Consider the following 16,243-nt stretch of genomic DNA (forward strand, 5'->3'; position numbering starts at 1 on the left):
CTTATTTAATTTTGCATTTATATTCTGCTACCGCTTGAAGATTCTATGGTGGCTTATGGGTTTAAGCATGTAATATGGCAAAGGTACCAAAAAAACAATCCAGACCTTTTAAAAAGAGCATAGTGAGTAAGTGTCAGGCTTTTGAGTAGGTGCGTTGATAAGAATAAGTTGTCCCTTAATGTATTTGTGACTGTATGTTTAGTGGAGTGATTGTTTACTTAAAGTCAACTCTTGCCCAGGAGACTAGATGCTCCTTGAGGGAAGGACCACACTGTCTTGTCTGCCTGCGTTATCTGCCCATTGAATAGGACTGAGAAGAGAGTAGATGCTCAGTCTGTATTTTCAAGGAATGAACGAGACTGTCAGGTTCCAGGTAATTGCACTGGGTGAAATTTCCAACAAGTGTCTGTAATCCCATTCTGTCTACCTCTGTTGTGTGTCTTGGGGGACTGGCAGTCAGGATTTTTTTCTTAAAGTTTGAGTCCAAGTTTATGTCCTCCTCTGTGGGTAAAACCAATGTTTTCTGCAAAACTATTTGATTTTAAAAGTAGAATTGATATATGTATACATTGTATAATGATTTCCACAGTCAAAATAATTGATATGTCTATTACCATGCATGCTGTACCTTAGATCTCTAGAACTTGTTCATTTTAAAACTGAAAGTTGATACCTTTTGACTACCATCTTTCCATTTCCCCCATCCACCAGCCACTGGTAAACCACTGTTCTGCTCTCTGCTTCTATGAATTCAGCTTTTTATAATCTCACATATAAACAAGATCACACAGGATTTGTCTTTCTGTACCTAAATTATTTCACCTAGCATCATGTCCTTCAGGCCCATCCATGTTGTTGCAAATGGCAGGATTTCCCTCCTTTATTATGGCTGAATAATATTTTATTGTGTGCATATACCACATTTTCTGTATCCTTTTATCCTCTGATGCATTGCACACTTAGATTATTTTCCTAACCTGGTAGTTGTGAATAGTGCTGCAGTGAACATGAGTCCCCAAATTAAGAGGAGCTGGGCGAGGCAATAAAGCAGGAGGAGAAGCAGTCTGACATGGGGACTCATAAGCTGTGTACAGCCCCTGATTCTCACATTCTTAAGCTTTCCTGTTTCAAAGCCACCATGAGAGCTTGAACCGGCTTGCTGTAAACGTTAATGCTTGAATGGCCAAATACCTCTTTGAAATACCGATTTCCTTTCCTTTTGACAGTGGTAGTTCTTATGGTAGTTCTATTTTAAGTTTTGAGGAACTTCCATACTGTTTTCATAATGGACTGTTGACTCTCCTTAACGAAAACTATTTGCCTTAAAGGTCTTAGGGTTTCTCATGTAACTCAATAGAAGAGACTTGGACCACAAAGTTTTTTGGATAGATAGTTGTGGTTCTGGCAGGGTAAAAATGAATGCTAGTGACAAATTATATATTTGTAGAAAGGCTGTACTAGTGTCACATAATTTAACAAGTCTCAGAGTGTCTCACACTTCAAAATGATCTTTCACTTTCAGGAAATGCCACTGGTATGAAAATTCTGCCATTATGAAATCACATGAAGAATGAGCCCTTTTAGAGCTCTGAATATGTGAAGTTCCAGATCATTGACATATATCCACCCACCCAATCCTCTCAGTAATGGTGGGAGATAGATATCAGCATTTCATGTTACAGATGACAAATCTAAGGCTTGAAGCAGTTAATAATTTTCTCAGCGTCTTGTGGGCATCTGTCAGGGAGCCAGAACCAGGTATGGAGGAGTCCAAAGTCATGTTCTTTTAAACAGATATTGTCACCTAATAATTGTGGGCAAGAGGTAATGTGGGAAGCCAATGGCAGTCCCTTCTGTCGTGGCGTGAATTTGTTTATCAGCAACTTTTCAAGAAAGTTGTGGAGAAGTAAGCATGACATCAGGTTATGGAGAGGGCCTAGATTCCTGGAGAGCTGTGCTTGAAAGGAAAGCCTGGAGGAGGAAACGGAAAGCAGATAAGCCTGTTCAATTCTCTGTTTCACCAGGGGCCAACCCAAGACACAACTTTGGAATGTCCTGTCCTTAGAACTATTGTCCAGGGCCACTCATACCTAAAATTACAACACAGTAACAAAAACTACCAGTTGTTGGGCACACATTAAACATCACAAATATATCCTCTTGTCTAATGACAACCACCACCCTGGGGGGTAGGTGTTATGATGCCCATTTTATAGATCAGGACACTGGGGTAACTTGCTGAACATCGTAATTTAGTAAATGCCAGAAACAAGATTTGAATCCAGACTTGTCAGAGCCTAAAGCCTGTATTACATCCTCTAAATATCACTCCTTAGCCCTAATCATTCCCCTTTTGTGTTTGTGTCCAGCTTCTAGCTTGAAGTCCTTGACTTGGAGCAGTGATTCCTTTTGGAAGTGCTAGGAAGTTTTAAGGAGAGTTACTCTGAAATTGTAGCAGGAGAAAGGATATACAGAATGGGATACTGACTGAATGTACACAAAGGTATCCTTGGGCCTTTCTGACAACACTGGTCACCAGTGGAATTTTTCCTCTTGTAGGGTCTACCATCTCTAAAAAAGAACAGAGTTCAACCATAAGAGTTTCTTATGGGAACCTCCAGAGTAAGGATAGACTTCTAGAACTTTAGCTACAACTCCCCTCCCAGGTTTCTTTCTTTGTTTCAAGGGAAAAATTGAGAAGTCAGAAAATAATAGGAAAATGTATTCTAGGCACTTGGAAGCAAAGTGGAAAAAGATAGTCACTGGAGGAATTTGAGAATCTTGCTTTCAATTTTTTCTCTAGAGATAATTTTCTTTGTATCCATATGGACTTGCCCATTTGCTGTAAAGCAGAGAGACTCTTAAAAGTTTTTTAAAAGGGAATTTTGACAACATCTTGGAAAGCTGAAGTTATAAATATTATAAACAGTATGGTGGATAACACTGCCAAATTAAAAGGAGCTGGGCAAGGCAATAAAGCAGGAGGAGAAGCAGTCTGACATGGGGACTCATAAGCTGTGTCCAGCCCCTGATTCCCACATTCTTAAGCTTTCCTGTTTCAAAGCCACCATGAGAGCTTGAACTGGCTTGCTGTAAAGGTAATAATACTTGAATGGTCAAAGCTGGGACAGAGTCATGGAGCCCCTCTTATGACTGGACGAAGTTGGCTCTTTATACATCAGCCTGTGTGGCTTACACAAGGGCAGGCCCTGATCTCCTGAATATTTCCATGCCCAGGAGAACTGGAAGCACCACCATGTGTTTCCCTCATTTCTGAGGTCCCCTTCTAAAATTAAAAGTATAGTGTCAGGACCCCGCAAGCTCTGCCCTATGGGGTTGTGCATCTCCAGGACCACACTATGCTCCATGAGACATGCGATCTTGTGAGTTTGCTAGGGCCCCCACACTGATACAGGTGGACAAAAAAAAAAAAAAAAAAAAAAAAAAAAGAAGTTGGGTCAATCATGGGTAAAGTGGTGGCCTCTAGGAGTATAGAGGAAAGAGACAGATAACACTGCAAGACAGACATTTAGGAGGGCATTTCCCCAAAGTTCATTTTGCTTTTTGGCTTTGTTTCATGGTTTTCTTCTTCTTTTTTCCCTTTGGAAAGAGACAGAGGAAGGGGTATTAGAAGGATATGGAGACCTCTTAGATATGGAACAGACATTTCCAGTACATGTGACCACAAATGTTGATATCTGCCTGCCATCCCTCCCCTTCTTTGTGACCAGCCCAGAAGCCTCTGGAACCCTACCTTGAGGCCCCTGTTTGACCCATCCCTAACATGAAACAATCCATCCTCCAGCTTTCAGATAGGAAGGACTTGGCTGGGTTGCTACTGCCATGGTAATGGGGCAGGTCGAGGTACTGACAAGACTTCCCAAGGAATGAAGAGACCCTTGCCTTTGCTCCTTCTCCATGTCAACTCCTTTGTGTGGTCAACATGCCCCAATGTGGCCCTGTTTGCCCTTGCTCGAGGGACCTCTCATTGCCCTTCTCCCTTGCCCACCATGCTCCAGCCATTATGACTTTTTTTGAGTTCCCAGAATGTGGTATATTGCATCCTGTATGGAGTCTTTTAGCTTTGGATTCCCTGGTAAGTTCTTATTCTCCCCACTGTTGGTGCCTGGCTAATTCTTTAGGTCTCAGCACAAATTTCCGTTCATTCCTTCAGTCAACAAATATTCTTGAGTAGATCTATTATGTGCTGCACCCTATCCTAGGTGCTTGGGGCTACATCAGTGAACAAAGCAGACAAAAAACCCTGTCTGTGGACCTACATGCTGCCTCTTCCTTAAGATATTCTTGTCTGTTACCCACCCCCTGGCCCTGCTGCACCCAGAGGCTAGATTAGGTCTTCCTTCCTGTATACACGTTTCCAACACTCTTCTCTTTCATGGTAACCATAACAGCTTGTCATCGTGTACTTATTTGTACGTTCTTTATTTAATGCTGGTTTCCCTATGTTATACTGTAGGTTCTACAAGGTTGGGGATTATATCTGTCTTACTCACCACTATATACTCAACACCAGCACATTGGTTGACACCCAGTAGGTGCTGAGTAAATAGGGGTGAAGGAATAGATAAATGAATGGATGACAATTATTTTTGATGGCGAATAGCAATATCAGGTATGAGGGTCCCACCCACTTCTGGGAGGAATTTGTTTGAGTTGACATGAGTTTTATGAAGAAGCTACACTGTGCTTCCAGAGTCACCAGAACTTGCAGATTCTCACTTAGCCTTGCCTGGGGTCTAAAGCTCTTACTGCCTAAGCTTTAGGCATTTCATGATTTACAAAAATGGTAGTGACCATGCCTGACTTTAATGCAGCAGCTGTTTGCCTCTCCTTCCAGACTGGAGATTTCCCAAGGGGCTTGGTGAGAAACTGTTATACCATAAGAACTACAGTTCCATTTTTTTGGTATGCCCAGAATGTCATCTTCCCCTAGGCTGTGGTAGCACCCATAGAGATGGTCTTCGTTTGCATTAATCATTTTCATGCGCTTAGCACTCAGCTACACTGGTATTCAGAGAAAAATGCTGCCATGACAACTGCCACAACAGATGGTATTTGATCAGTCTCTAAGCTACCAGGGAGATATATAGCAGTGCTTCCGAGGTTTGCATATTTTACGTTATCAGGAGACCCAAGTCCAGCCTTAATCATGATTGAAATGCAAAGTTTTCCATTTGTTTCTTATCGCCTGATTCTCTTTCCAGTTGTTTGGCATTTGTTTTGATTTTTCTAACTCCCTAGCTCTCCTGGGTGGGGAAATACTTCAGGATATGGGAGAAAAAGGCTGCAACACACATAGACCATGGAAGTTGCCCTGCAAGTCTAAACTTCAGAGACTGTTGAAAAACTATTCAACTTTGGGATGGCAGTCTCAGCAGAGATTGGCAAAAAGGCTTAATTGCAGCCTCTCTCATGGATGTTCAGGCACTGCACAAGGTGGAAGCCACATTTGGCTCCAAACAAAGGGAATTCTGGGGAGGTGTATCCTGGTCTGCCCCGTTTCTCTACCTCCATCCTTCATCCAACACCTCTCTGCTCCCAGAGTCTCCAGGCCATGTGGTGGTCCCTCTTCTGGGTTTCCCCCTCTACCCCAGCTAATGCTGCAAATTCCAGCAACTCAGTCCCAGAGCTCTTGGACCCATTTCTATGGCAACAACTACAATAGCTTCTCACCCAGTCCCCAGCCCGCTTCAAAAACACTGGAATGTCAGACTTCATACAGGTATTTTTCAGCTCATTTTGGAAAGTAGTTTATATTGGCCACTACATGCTAGTGAATAAGTTTGGTCTTATTTACATACTTTGCTGTTTAAGAGTCTTTTCTTTCACTCTGCCTCCCAACTTTAATCGGATCCTCATCTCATGCTATGTGTCTGGATCACACATGAGTCTTGTTGAAGATGGGCACGAGAACATCATTGTGCTGTAATGACTACTGGGGTGCTGCTGCTGGGGCCGTTCCCTCTTGAGATGTAGTAGGAGTTGGCAATTTCAACAGTACCCGAAGATGGATTGTGTTTACCTGTACAGTATTTAGAAGAAAACCTTAAGGTGAATTTTAATCACAAGAAGGACTGGATCAAAGAAACAATCTCCCTTTCTGATCTCCTTCCAAATGAAGCCAGGAGGTTGGAAGCCACATCTGACCCCATTCTGCTTCCCAGGCTCACTCTATTCCTGGGGTGCAGATGAAAGAGCATGGGTCTCAGCCGCCTTGTCAGCAGTGATTTTTAACCTTAATGGAATATTATTAAACAGTGGATTTGAGACTTGAGGAATGTTTTTTGAACTCCTTCTGTGAACAGAGAAATCATAGTAGAAGGGTAAAATTCAAGGCACTTGATGGACTTACGAATGATCTTTTAAATAATGACCAAGTTCTTCGTTTTAACATTTTCCGGAGTGCAGACCAGCCATCTGCTTTTGGCTCCCTGTATTTCTTCTCTTTAGAAGAAAACACTGGTGCCCTTAGGCTTTTTCTGTTCACCTAATAAAGGAGGATCCTAATGCTTCTCTTGTTTATGTGCTCTGATTCTTCCTGAGACAGACAGGAATCAAGGTGTGTGTTGAATGGCTCTGTGGACCCTAGAGGAGGATTATCTAAATGCAGGCTCTTATGTATGATGGGCAGGGGGACCTCCTGGTTTCTCACCCAGCTCTGTCATTTACATTGACCTGTGTAATCTTGGTCAAAAATCTGACTTTGTTACCTCACTTTCTGTATCACATAATACTTGCTAAAACCAACACCATCCAAAGAATTGAGTGCCATGCTGGAGCAGAGCAGACGTCTATACAATGATGTTGACTGAATGAATGCTTGAAAGAATCCTGCAACTCAGGGCCTCTCAATCTCAGCACTGTTGACATTTTGGACTGGACAGTTCTTTGTTGTGAGAAGCTGTCCTGTGCGTTTTAGGATGTTTAGCAACATCTTGGCCTTTATCCATAAGATGCTAATAGTACCCTGCCCATGTTGTGACAGCCCCAAACGCTGCCAGTTGTTGACAAATTGGTCCTTCACCTCCACCCTCCATCCCTAGCCAGTGGAGAGCTACTGATCAAAATTATAAAATTCTGTGAAAAAAATGACAGGACTTTAAAAAGTTAAAAAAGAAGTATTCGGGTAACTTATTTATAATTATCCTTTTAATAGAATCGGACATTAAAAGAAAGTCCAGCAGATGGCTGAATTGAAATGTATCAAGGCTAGCCTTGCAAACAGACACTATCATGTACTTTAAATGATGCTGTATGTGTTGAATGTTCCATAAATATAAGTAATGTACTTTATGCTTCTTGGAATGTGAGCTCTGTAGAAATAGTGTTGTAGTAGAACAGTGCTTTTCTTGAATATGTTGGCAGTTGTCTTTATTTTTTTATTCAGTGCCATATTGCTGGACTATTGCTGAAAAAACTTAACCTACCTCATCAGCCCACCTCCATGACACTTCCCAGGATAAATATCAAGTGTACTATTTTTGAATTTGCAGTTAGAGATTCAGGGATGGTGAGCCTTTTCTTTTTCTCACTTTCCATGGGAACAAAATTGCCAAAGCCTCACTTACTAGCCATGTGAAAGATATTATATAAAAGGAGTAGGAGAGAATGATAGGAAAAGGCAAGCAGTAGAAGAAGGATTTTATAATTTTATTATGATTTAAATACTAGTGTCTCTTTTGGGGGCAACAAATCCTTTTGAGTGGATTTGGTATATTACCACTGTGTACAACAGTAGAAATAAGCACTGATAATTAACATTTTTTCTCAAAAGCGGGGTTTCATGGTATAGTGAAGTGGCATTTAGAGGCACAACTCCTATTACACTTACAAATGAGAGCAGATTGCTCCAAGACATCACACTCAGGGTACTCCCAGCCAGTCTTTCCTTTACTTTCCCCTCCCCCATTCCCTCTAAGCCAATAGCACCTGGTTGTCTGCATTTATGTAAATGCAGGCTCCTGTGTATGACAGGGAGGAGGACCTCCTGATTTCTCACCCAGCTCTGCCATTGACATTGACCTGTGTAATCTTGGTCAGAAATCTGACCTCCTTACCTCACTTTCTCCCTCACATAATACTTGCTAAAACCAACACCATCAAAAGCGGTCATCCCTGGGGCTGGACAGAGGACAGGAAAGATGAAAAGAAAGCTCACCTCTCCTCCATGTATATAAGAAAGGACTTTCTGCAATGATGGCAGGCATAATGCATAGCATCAACATTTAGTTTGCAGCAAGTTGCATTCTGCACCTTTATCTAGAGATGAGAAAATGTCTTCCAGATAAGGACCCTTGAAGTGTGAGATGGAGGTTGGAAAGGAGATGGGAACCTGTGCTAAAAATGCAAGGATGGAGTAACTTCAAGCTCAGGGTCAAGTAGAGTCTATAATACGGGTGCAGTTTTATTCAGGTGTCCCATAGCTTAGTTTAAAGTCCTTGGAAGATGTAAAGACTGGGAGTAGATAAGTCATAAAATGCCAAATGTCAGTAGGCGGGTGGATGTGAACTTCAGGAAGACTGCCTTGGAGCTAGACTCTACTCAAATTAGAGCTCTTAAATGTAGACACTTTACATTTTCTGTGGCTATGAAGGAGCATTGGGAAATTGCTTGGGGTTGAGGAAACAGGAAGGGTCACATGTATACTGTGGAAGGCTATCATTTATTAGTTCAAAATAAATTCCATGGGTTAAGTACTGATTTGAGTTGATAGGAATGTTGATGGAACCTGGGAAGTAATGAGGGGTAGGGTGATGGTGGAGGGGAATGAGTGGGGTCCCCACTGTTAAATGCAAATTGTGTGAAATTCAAAGATCTCTGTGCCAAGTCTAAAGCAATTTCTTTTACTTATGGTACCCATTGACATTAAGCCAGAACATTTTCCTTTAAACCAAAAAATAATTAGCCCTGACAACTGAAGTCAAATTAGCCTCTTGGGAATGACCTAATTGTTCTTTTGGGAAGGCCGGACACTGGCTTGCCCTTGGCTGTGGCGTCAGCCCTGGCAAACCTAGGAGATCTCACAGACTCTGGTGGGTCCCTTCTTGTCACAGAAAGCACAAAGGACAGAGGGGTTCAGGAGGTCACAGCCATCCCCAGTCATCTGTAATGCCTCCCATCCGGAAAATTTTGTGTGTAAATGCTACCCAGATTCCTGCTAAAACTCCCATTCACTGTTTGTACGTTTGACTGCCTGCCTCTTTGGTGGCTGGAAATTTCTCCCAGCTGCTGGTAGATGGGTGTGTCCACTATACTTTTCCCCACCTCCATTTTTCTGGCAACTGCTCAAGTTTTCAGGATTGCACTGGTGGTGGCAGTGACCAGGATGAGAGCTCCCATTCCACCCTGGTTATTTTTGGCAGCTGTGAGCAATGCAAGGCCTCGACCTTTGGCACTATGTGGTTGGGATATTAGGTAAACTTTTCCTGTGCAAGTACAGACAAAGAGTCCTGTCTTGCGTTCACTCATCTGTCGGCCGTTTTTACAGCATTCTGTTTTCCCATTGTTCCTAATAAGAGATGGCTCTGGAGAGTGTGAACATTTATTAAGTGTATATTGTTGTTTTTCCCCCCTAGATTGAAAACATAGATGCCTGCTTGAATTTCCTGGCAGCTAAGGGAATAAACATCCAGGGGCTGTCTGCAGAAGGTGAGTCAGAGCGCTTGTCATGAAGCTGCCTCATGATTAGAAATGCCCACCTGTTATTTATGAATGATATTAACACAATTAAGACAAGGGATGTTGGTGGGCTCCTCTGGTTTTGTTTTCCTTTAGGTTCCTCAATGGTTGCCTAGACTTGAGGATGCCAACATTATTACTCACCAAAGACTCACTCCAAGAATGTGGATTCAACCATACCAGCTGCCTCTGCAAGACCCTGAGAGGGTAGTGAAGGGAAAGCTATCCTATTTGAGAAAGACTTGCTTAAACAATGCTGGTTTGATTCACCTGTCTAGTAATTCAGTTAACTATCAAGTCAGGCCTTATCTATGGGAGAGAGCATGCTTCACCACAGAACGTATTTCAGCTGTACAGTTCCCAGGGAGAAATGCTTAATCCTTATCTCTAACTTTTATTAGAGGAAGCAGCATTTTTTCTTGCTCTTATAAAAAGCATGTGATTTATTAATGCAACACTGTATTTTTACATTGTGATTAGTTTTTAATTAACTTAAATTTGGTGGCTAATTAGCACATTAGTTCACCAGCGTTTTGCTATTAAGTTAGTTATTGGTCTGGAGATGGCTGGTTTGAATTCTCAGCCACCTCAGACAACATCTCAGCCTGAAACTTTCACTCTCTCTCCTGTTTGTAAATACAAGCAGCTGCCAGCTCAGAGCTGCCATAGGCCCAGGCATCCTCCCAAGCTCATTAGGCTGCACCTGCCTCCAGTTTTCCCAGAACAGGTAAAGCAGTTTGGGCTTCAGACGATAGCGCCTTTCCCTAGTGAGACTGCTTTTTGAAAGGATGCCTGTTAGCATGGACTCTGGTGGTCAGGGTGGGGCAGAGGAGAACAATGAGAAAGCAAACAGCCAAATGGAGCAGGTAAGTTTGCAGGCATGATGGATTCCATCTGGGACCTGTTCCTTGCCTTTGCTCTGCTACACGGTGAAAGCTTGGTTTTCCGGGCTGCGTTTCTGAGTGGTAGTCTCTTCTGGTATCGGGGGTGGGCAATATAAATGGCCATGATTAGTGCCTAGTGGGAGTGTTGTGTCTCATTGGGACTGTAGGAATTCCCAATTGATGAATTGTAGGAATTCTGATGTGCTGGACCTGTTCCCAGTCAGGCACGGACACACTGCTTCCAGAGGTCACAGAAGCAGTCGTCGTGTGGTCAGTCCTCATTCCAGAGGATTCCCCAGCCCTGGGGTACGGACCCTCATCCATGGGGATAATATCAGGGCTGGCTGACATGTGGAATATGCTTTGCTGTGGGGCGGGGGTTTACTGGGCGTAGGCAGATGCAAATTCCCATTCAGAGGAACACATGATTTCCTCCTGGTACAGAGTTCTTATGCTGGCTGGTAGGTGGCAGGGCATGCTCCTCCTACTTTCTGGGAGTGATTAAACTCCTGGCACAGGCCTGTGTCGCCCAGCAGAGCACAAGCAGGGACTTTTACAAGGTGTGCTTGGCAGCAAGTGGCAGCAGGGCCTCTTGGGTATGCAGACTCTGCAGGCCTGCTTCATCCTGCCTGGCTGGGAGTGACCCCTAGCCACTCAGCTATCTACCCCTTGTCCTGACTTCTGCCTCATTTGTTCTCCCCATCTGCCCCATCCTCTCTGTACCCCAAGGCATAGAGAATCTATGCAATAAGTATTTGTTGAATGAACAAGTACCAACTGTGCTTTGACGGTTTTTATCTGTATTGGCTTCAGTTCTCACAACTAAAGTTGGAGTTTATGACAGCCTCAGTTTATAGATGAAGAAACTTTGGTTTAAAGAGGTTATGAGTGACATCCCTGAAGCATGTAGCTAGAGAGTGGCAGAGCCAGGATTTGCACCCAGTTCTGTGTGATTTCAGAGCTCATGATCATGGCATCTTCTGGGAGAGCAGGTGGATAAAATCTAGGTATGCCTTGTAAAGGTAAGGGAAATGAGGTTTAAACTCTTGGTTACCTGGAACATGGTTTCAGAAGATGTTATAGCCCATGGAGGCACGTCATGCAGAGAGATACTCAGCCGTCTGCCCCTTTTTAACATTGGGATGACCCTTGGAGGCTCTGAGCATGGGAAGAGCATACCGTAGCCAGTGGTATCAAGCCATCGTGGTATAACCATGAAGGAGTTTTATGGTATTTCAGTAACTGCCTTAACTGTGCTATGTTGAATCCCCATCCTTCCTGCTGGGTCGAGACTCACTTAATGATATTTTGGCCAGAATGTGTAGCTCTTTAGTCATCTTCAAGTTATTACAATTACTTGATGCCCATATTTATGACTCAGTCTTGGTCGTTTTTAAACTTCAATCTCATTTTAAACTTCAATCTCAAACTTCAGTACTCTACTCAAAGCTCTTTACCCTCATTCCTTCCAGTACAAATGGCTTTAGGAGTTTGAAGAGAGATGGGGACCTGCTGACTTGACTTTCTCTCCTTTCCCCTTCCCATGTTCTTGTGCTTGAGCCCCCAGAATTGAGGCAACACAGAGGAAGCAGAGTTCTGCTGCTGGGGAAGGTGGTGTCCTCAGTATACATCACCGCCACTGTCTCAGCTGGGAGTCTCAGCAGGCCCTTCTGACCAGGACTCACTCCCATGTAGCTCCCAGGGCACTGGTGGTCTTCTGTGAGACTTGGCCAGATCTTTTACCTCAGTCTTATGATCCCTCCAATACCTACCATAGGACTAGCAGGAACGTGTGGGCTCCATTTTCCACTTGCAGTGGGTGGAATTGCAAGGCCTTCTGTCACCTGGCAGCAGTCCCCCACCAGACAGTCTCTCTCCAGTTCTTTTCCCCACTCAGGTGGCCAAGAGGCAGATCAGCCAAGTCTCTTCTAAGCGGATGTCCAATTTGGGACTGGAATACCAGGACTCTCCTTCTTGCCAGCACCCCCACTTTGAGCGATTCTCAGAGCTGCCACTCCCTTGACTTCAAGGGGCCCAAGGACTCTGCTACCTTGCCCCCTTGGTGAGGGGAGGAAAATATCCTTTCTCCATGATCATCAAACATGGTCTCCCCAAAATGACATTCTGTCATCTAGATCTTCTTATATTTTTTGGAGGTTGGGGAGTGATGAAGATATTAGTGGTAAAAGTGTGAACTGCTGCATTCCTTTGGGAAAGTGGCCCCAACGTCTGCCACATTCTCAAACTTATAACAAGCAAGGGTACTTAGAGCCTTTAATCCTCAAATTTGGCCTTATTCACAATTTCAGGGTACAGGCAATATCTCATTTGACATCATGTTAAATTACAGGAATAGATTTATTAAGAACTTATCACATGTCAGTCACTGAGCTAAGTGCTGTACATATTTATATCTTATTTAGTATCCCCAGCAACCTTATGGGGTCAGTATTAGTATTATCCCCATCATACGGATGAGCAAACCAAGGCCCAAAGAGATTAAGCTACACAGTTAAAAAAAAAAAAAAAAAAAAAAAAAAAAAAAGGAGAGCCACAAGATCAGCAGTGGCTAAACTACCCATATCTGCTGATTCAAAGGCCTGATGTGTGCTAATGCACATTACTGTGTATGTTTCTATCCACCTGCATAACTACTAGCAAAGCAGTGTGGTGTATTAAAAAGTAATGTGGATTTAATGCTTTCTGTTTTCCTTTTGAAGATGACTGAGTGCCCTGAGGCTCCTTCTCTGATGAAAAAAACATCAGCAGTTGGAAGGCCTCATAGATACATCTCCACCCTTGCCCAGTCTAAAGCTGGGTTTGCATTCAGGAGGGTGTATGCACCTGTCCTGAAAGCATTTCAGCAGCTCAGGCCTGCCTTGACCCGCCTGCTAGAGAGCCACAGGGAGCCTTTGTTCTAGGGCACAGACAGCGGATGCTTGGGGGCAGAGGCTGCAGGCCCAAGCGAGCCCCATGGAGGTGCTGCTGGTTTGGGGAACTTCCCTGGACTAGGCCTCCCTGCCCCATCAGTTTTCCTGAAGATTGAACCCATCTATTTGCTCTTGGAGATGTGCCAGAGTCCTGTGAGCTTGGGCCTCCCTTTGCCCTGGGGTGATGTTCAAGATCCTCCACCAGCCCTTCCCCAGAACACACCACCGGTCACCGCCATCTGTAAACCTGCCCCTGTGAGGAAAGATGGCCTTAGTCTCTGGCCATTTTGAGAACACCTGGGGTTTGTGCTATCTGGCCCTGAGCCCATCCTCCTGCAATGGAGAAGCGGAGGTTGGGGAGTAAGGCATATTCTATCTAGTTCAGCAAATGTTTCCTGGGCACATCCTGTATGCCAGGCCCAGTGCTAGGCACTGGGGTACATCAGTAATCAAGTCATATTAAACTAACCTTGATTCCAGTTAATAAGAGAGAGCTGTGTTAGTGGTAAGCACAGGATCCAGTGGTGACCAAAGAAAGGCAAATCAACTTTTCCTGGGGCTCTCAGTGGGGCTACACAGAAGTGGTGATGATTCCCCCCAGATTTCTTGGGATCAATAGGCATTTGCCAGACAGAAAAGGAAGGTGAAAGGAAACCTGAACAGAAGATCAGGCATAGGTAATATTAATATGATGGAGGGAAACCTTGCAGACATTGTATACACAAAAGTAGGAACATCCTTCCAGGTGGAAGGACTGTATGCTTTGAAGTGAAACCAGTTGCTGATTTGATTAGCTCAGTCCTGGGTGTGCTGCCCTGATGACCAGAGATCTAGGTACTGAGTTTGCTCCTCCTCTCATCCCAAGCTAGAAAGCAGGAGGTCTTTCTGGACCTGTAGGGCAAAAGCAGCAGGTGGAATGTTTCCATTTCCTCCTACCTATATTACCTGAGTATGGCATTGACTGGGACTTTCAGTTTCTGTTTCTTAGCAGAAGGGGCACCATAGGCTCTGCTCCCACCCTCTCATCCCACTTCTCCTGTGGGTAGAGTCATTGGCAGACTTGGAGAGCAGCAAGAACACAGAGGGCTGACGAGTGGAGGGGCAAGTTAAGTGGTGGATGCCGGTTATGCAGCCAGCCCAACTGCAGGGACAATGCTGCAGGATCCACAGTCCTTAATCAGCTGGGTGAACCTCACACAACCATGGCTCAAGGGAATTGAATAGGAGTTCTGTAGCTCTGTGGTCTGCACAGCCCTCCCTTTGGCTTTTAATCCCTTATACCCTACAAAGCAGGTTTCTTTGTATTAGATTATTTCAGCACTTGTGCCATAGTAAACCAAGCCTGAAGTTTCTCTTTAAAAATATTGAAAGAAAATAACTCCTATTTATCTTACTCTTCATTCCTGGCATTACCTACAGCATCTATGCAGATTAGGACCAGCCAATGGGAAGAAAGCGATTAGTCCGAACCCAAAGAAAGTGGAGTCAAGGCAATACTAATTCAAATAGAAATTGGAATTTGAGAATATGGCCTATGCAATTTGCTTTTCTGTTGCCACAAGAATGGCCACAGGAAGAGAAAGAACAGGGCTCCAGTTTGGGTTTAGCCACAACTGGCTAGTGTCTCCTTAGGCAAGTCAGTTCTCTCTAAATCTACATGTTTTTCCTTCTCTAGAAGTCCAGAGGGCGAGGTTAATCAGATACAAAATAGTAACTCCTTTTCCAAAGCCTTGGGGAATGTCATGAGGGAAACATTCTTGTGGGGCTTTGGGGTTTTTTTTAGGCTTCCTGTGGAGCTGGCTTACCAAGCCTCATGGAACAGACAAATACTATTTGGAAATATGGAAAGAATATAATTCTAGCTATTTTGGATACTGTCTGTTATAGACCACCCAAGGTAGAAACTGTGTGGCTGTCAGCACATTCAGCACTCTTGAGTTTTTGAAATCGGAAAAGAAAATTAAACAGTTATAATGTCCATCAATTGGTGAATGGATAAACAAAATATGGTGTATCTATATGACAGGAATATAAAAACTGATAAATGCTCTAACGTGGATGAACCTTAAAACATTATGTTAAGTAAAAGAAGCCAGACGCAGTCCTGGCGCAATGACTCACGCCTGTAATCCCAGCACTTTGGGAGGCCGAGGTGGGTGGATCACCTGAGGTCGGGAGTTCAAGACCAGCCTGGCCAATGTGGTGAAACGCCATCTCTACTAAAAACACAAAATTAACCGGGCGTGGTGGCACGCACCTATAATCCCAGCTACTTGGGAGGCTGATGCAGGAGAATCACTTGAACCCAGGAGGCAGAAGTTGCAGTGAGCTGGGATCACGCCACTGCACTGCAGCCTGGACGACAAAGCGAGACTCTGTGTCAAAACAAACAAACAAAACCAGATGCAAAAAACTATATACAGATGCTCCTCAACTTACCCTGATAAACCCACCATAAGTTGAAAATAAATGCATTTAATACATCTAACCTACTGAACATCATAGCTCAGCCTAGCCTACCTTAAATGTGCTCAGAACACTTGAACACTTACATTAGCCTATAGTTGGGCAAAATCATCTAACACACAGCCTATTTTATAATAAGGTGTTAAATATCTTACGTAATTTATTGAATACTATACTGAAAATGAAAAACAGAATGGATGTATGGGTATTTGAAGTACAGTTTCTACTGAATGTCTGTTGCTTTCACACCATGGTGAAGGTGAA

General features: G+C 43.6%; 1 protein-coding gene across 9 annotated transcripts in view; it reads left to right on the top strand.

The window, feature by feature from the left end:
* NAV2 (neuron navigator 2) overlaps nt 1-16,243 on the top strand; it is a 412,855-nt gene that overhangs the window by 146,906 nt on the left and 249,706 nt on the right. For all 9 annotated transcript variants that reach the window (XM_017858289.1, XM_017858297.1, XM_017858306.1 and 6 more), the window contains exon 4: nt 9,597-9,669. In XM_017858289.1, coding sequence (XP_017713778.1) covers nt 9,597-9,669 — 73 coding nt within the window. The remainder of the gene's footprint in view (nt 1-9,596; nt 9,670-16,243) is intronic.

The sequence above is a fragment of the Rhinopithecus bieti genome, unplaced genomic scaffold (assembly GCF_001698545.2).
Source record: "Rhinopithecus bieti isolate Rb0 unplaced genomic scaffold, ASM169854v2 scaffold_2350, whole genome shotgun sequence".
Lineage (NCBI taxonomy): Eukaryota > Metazoa > Chordata > Mammalia > Primates > Cercopithecidae > Rhinopithecus > Rhinopithecus bieti.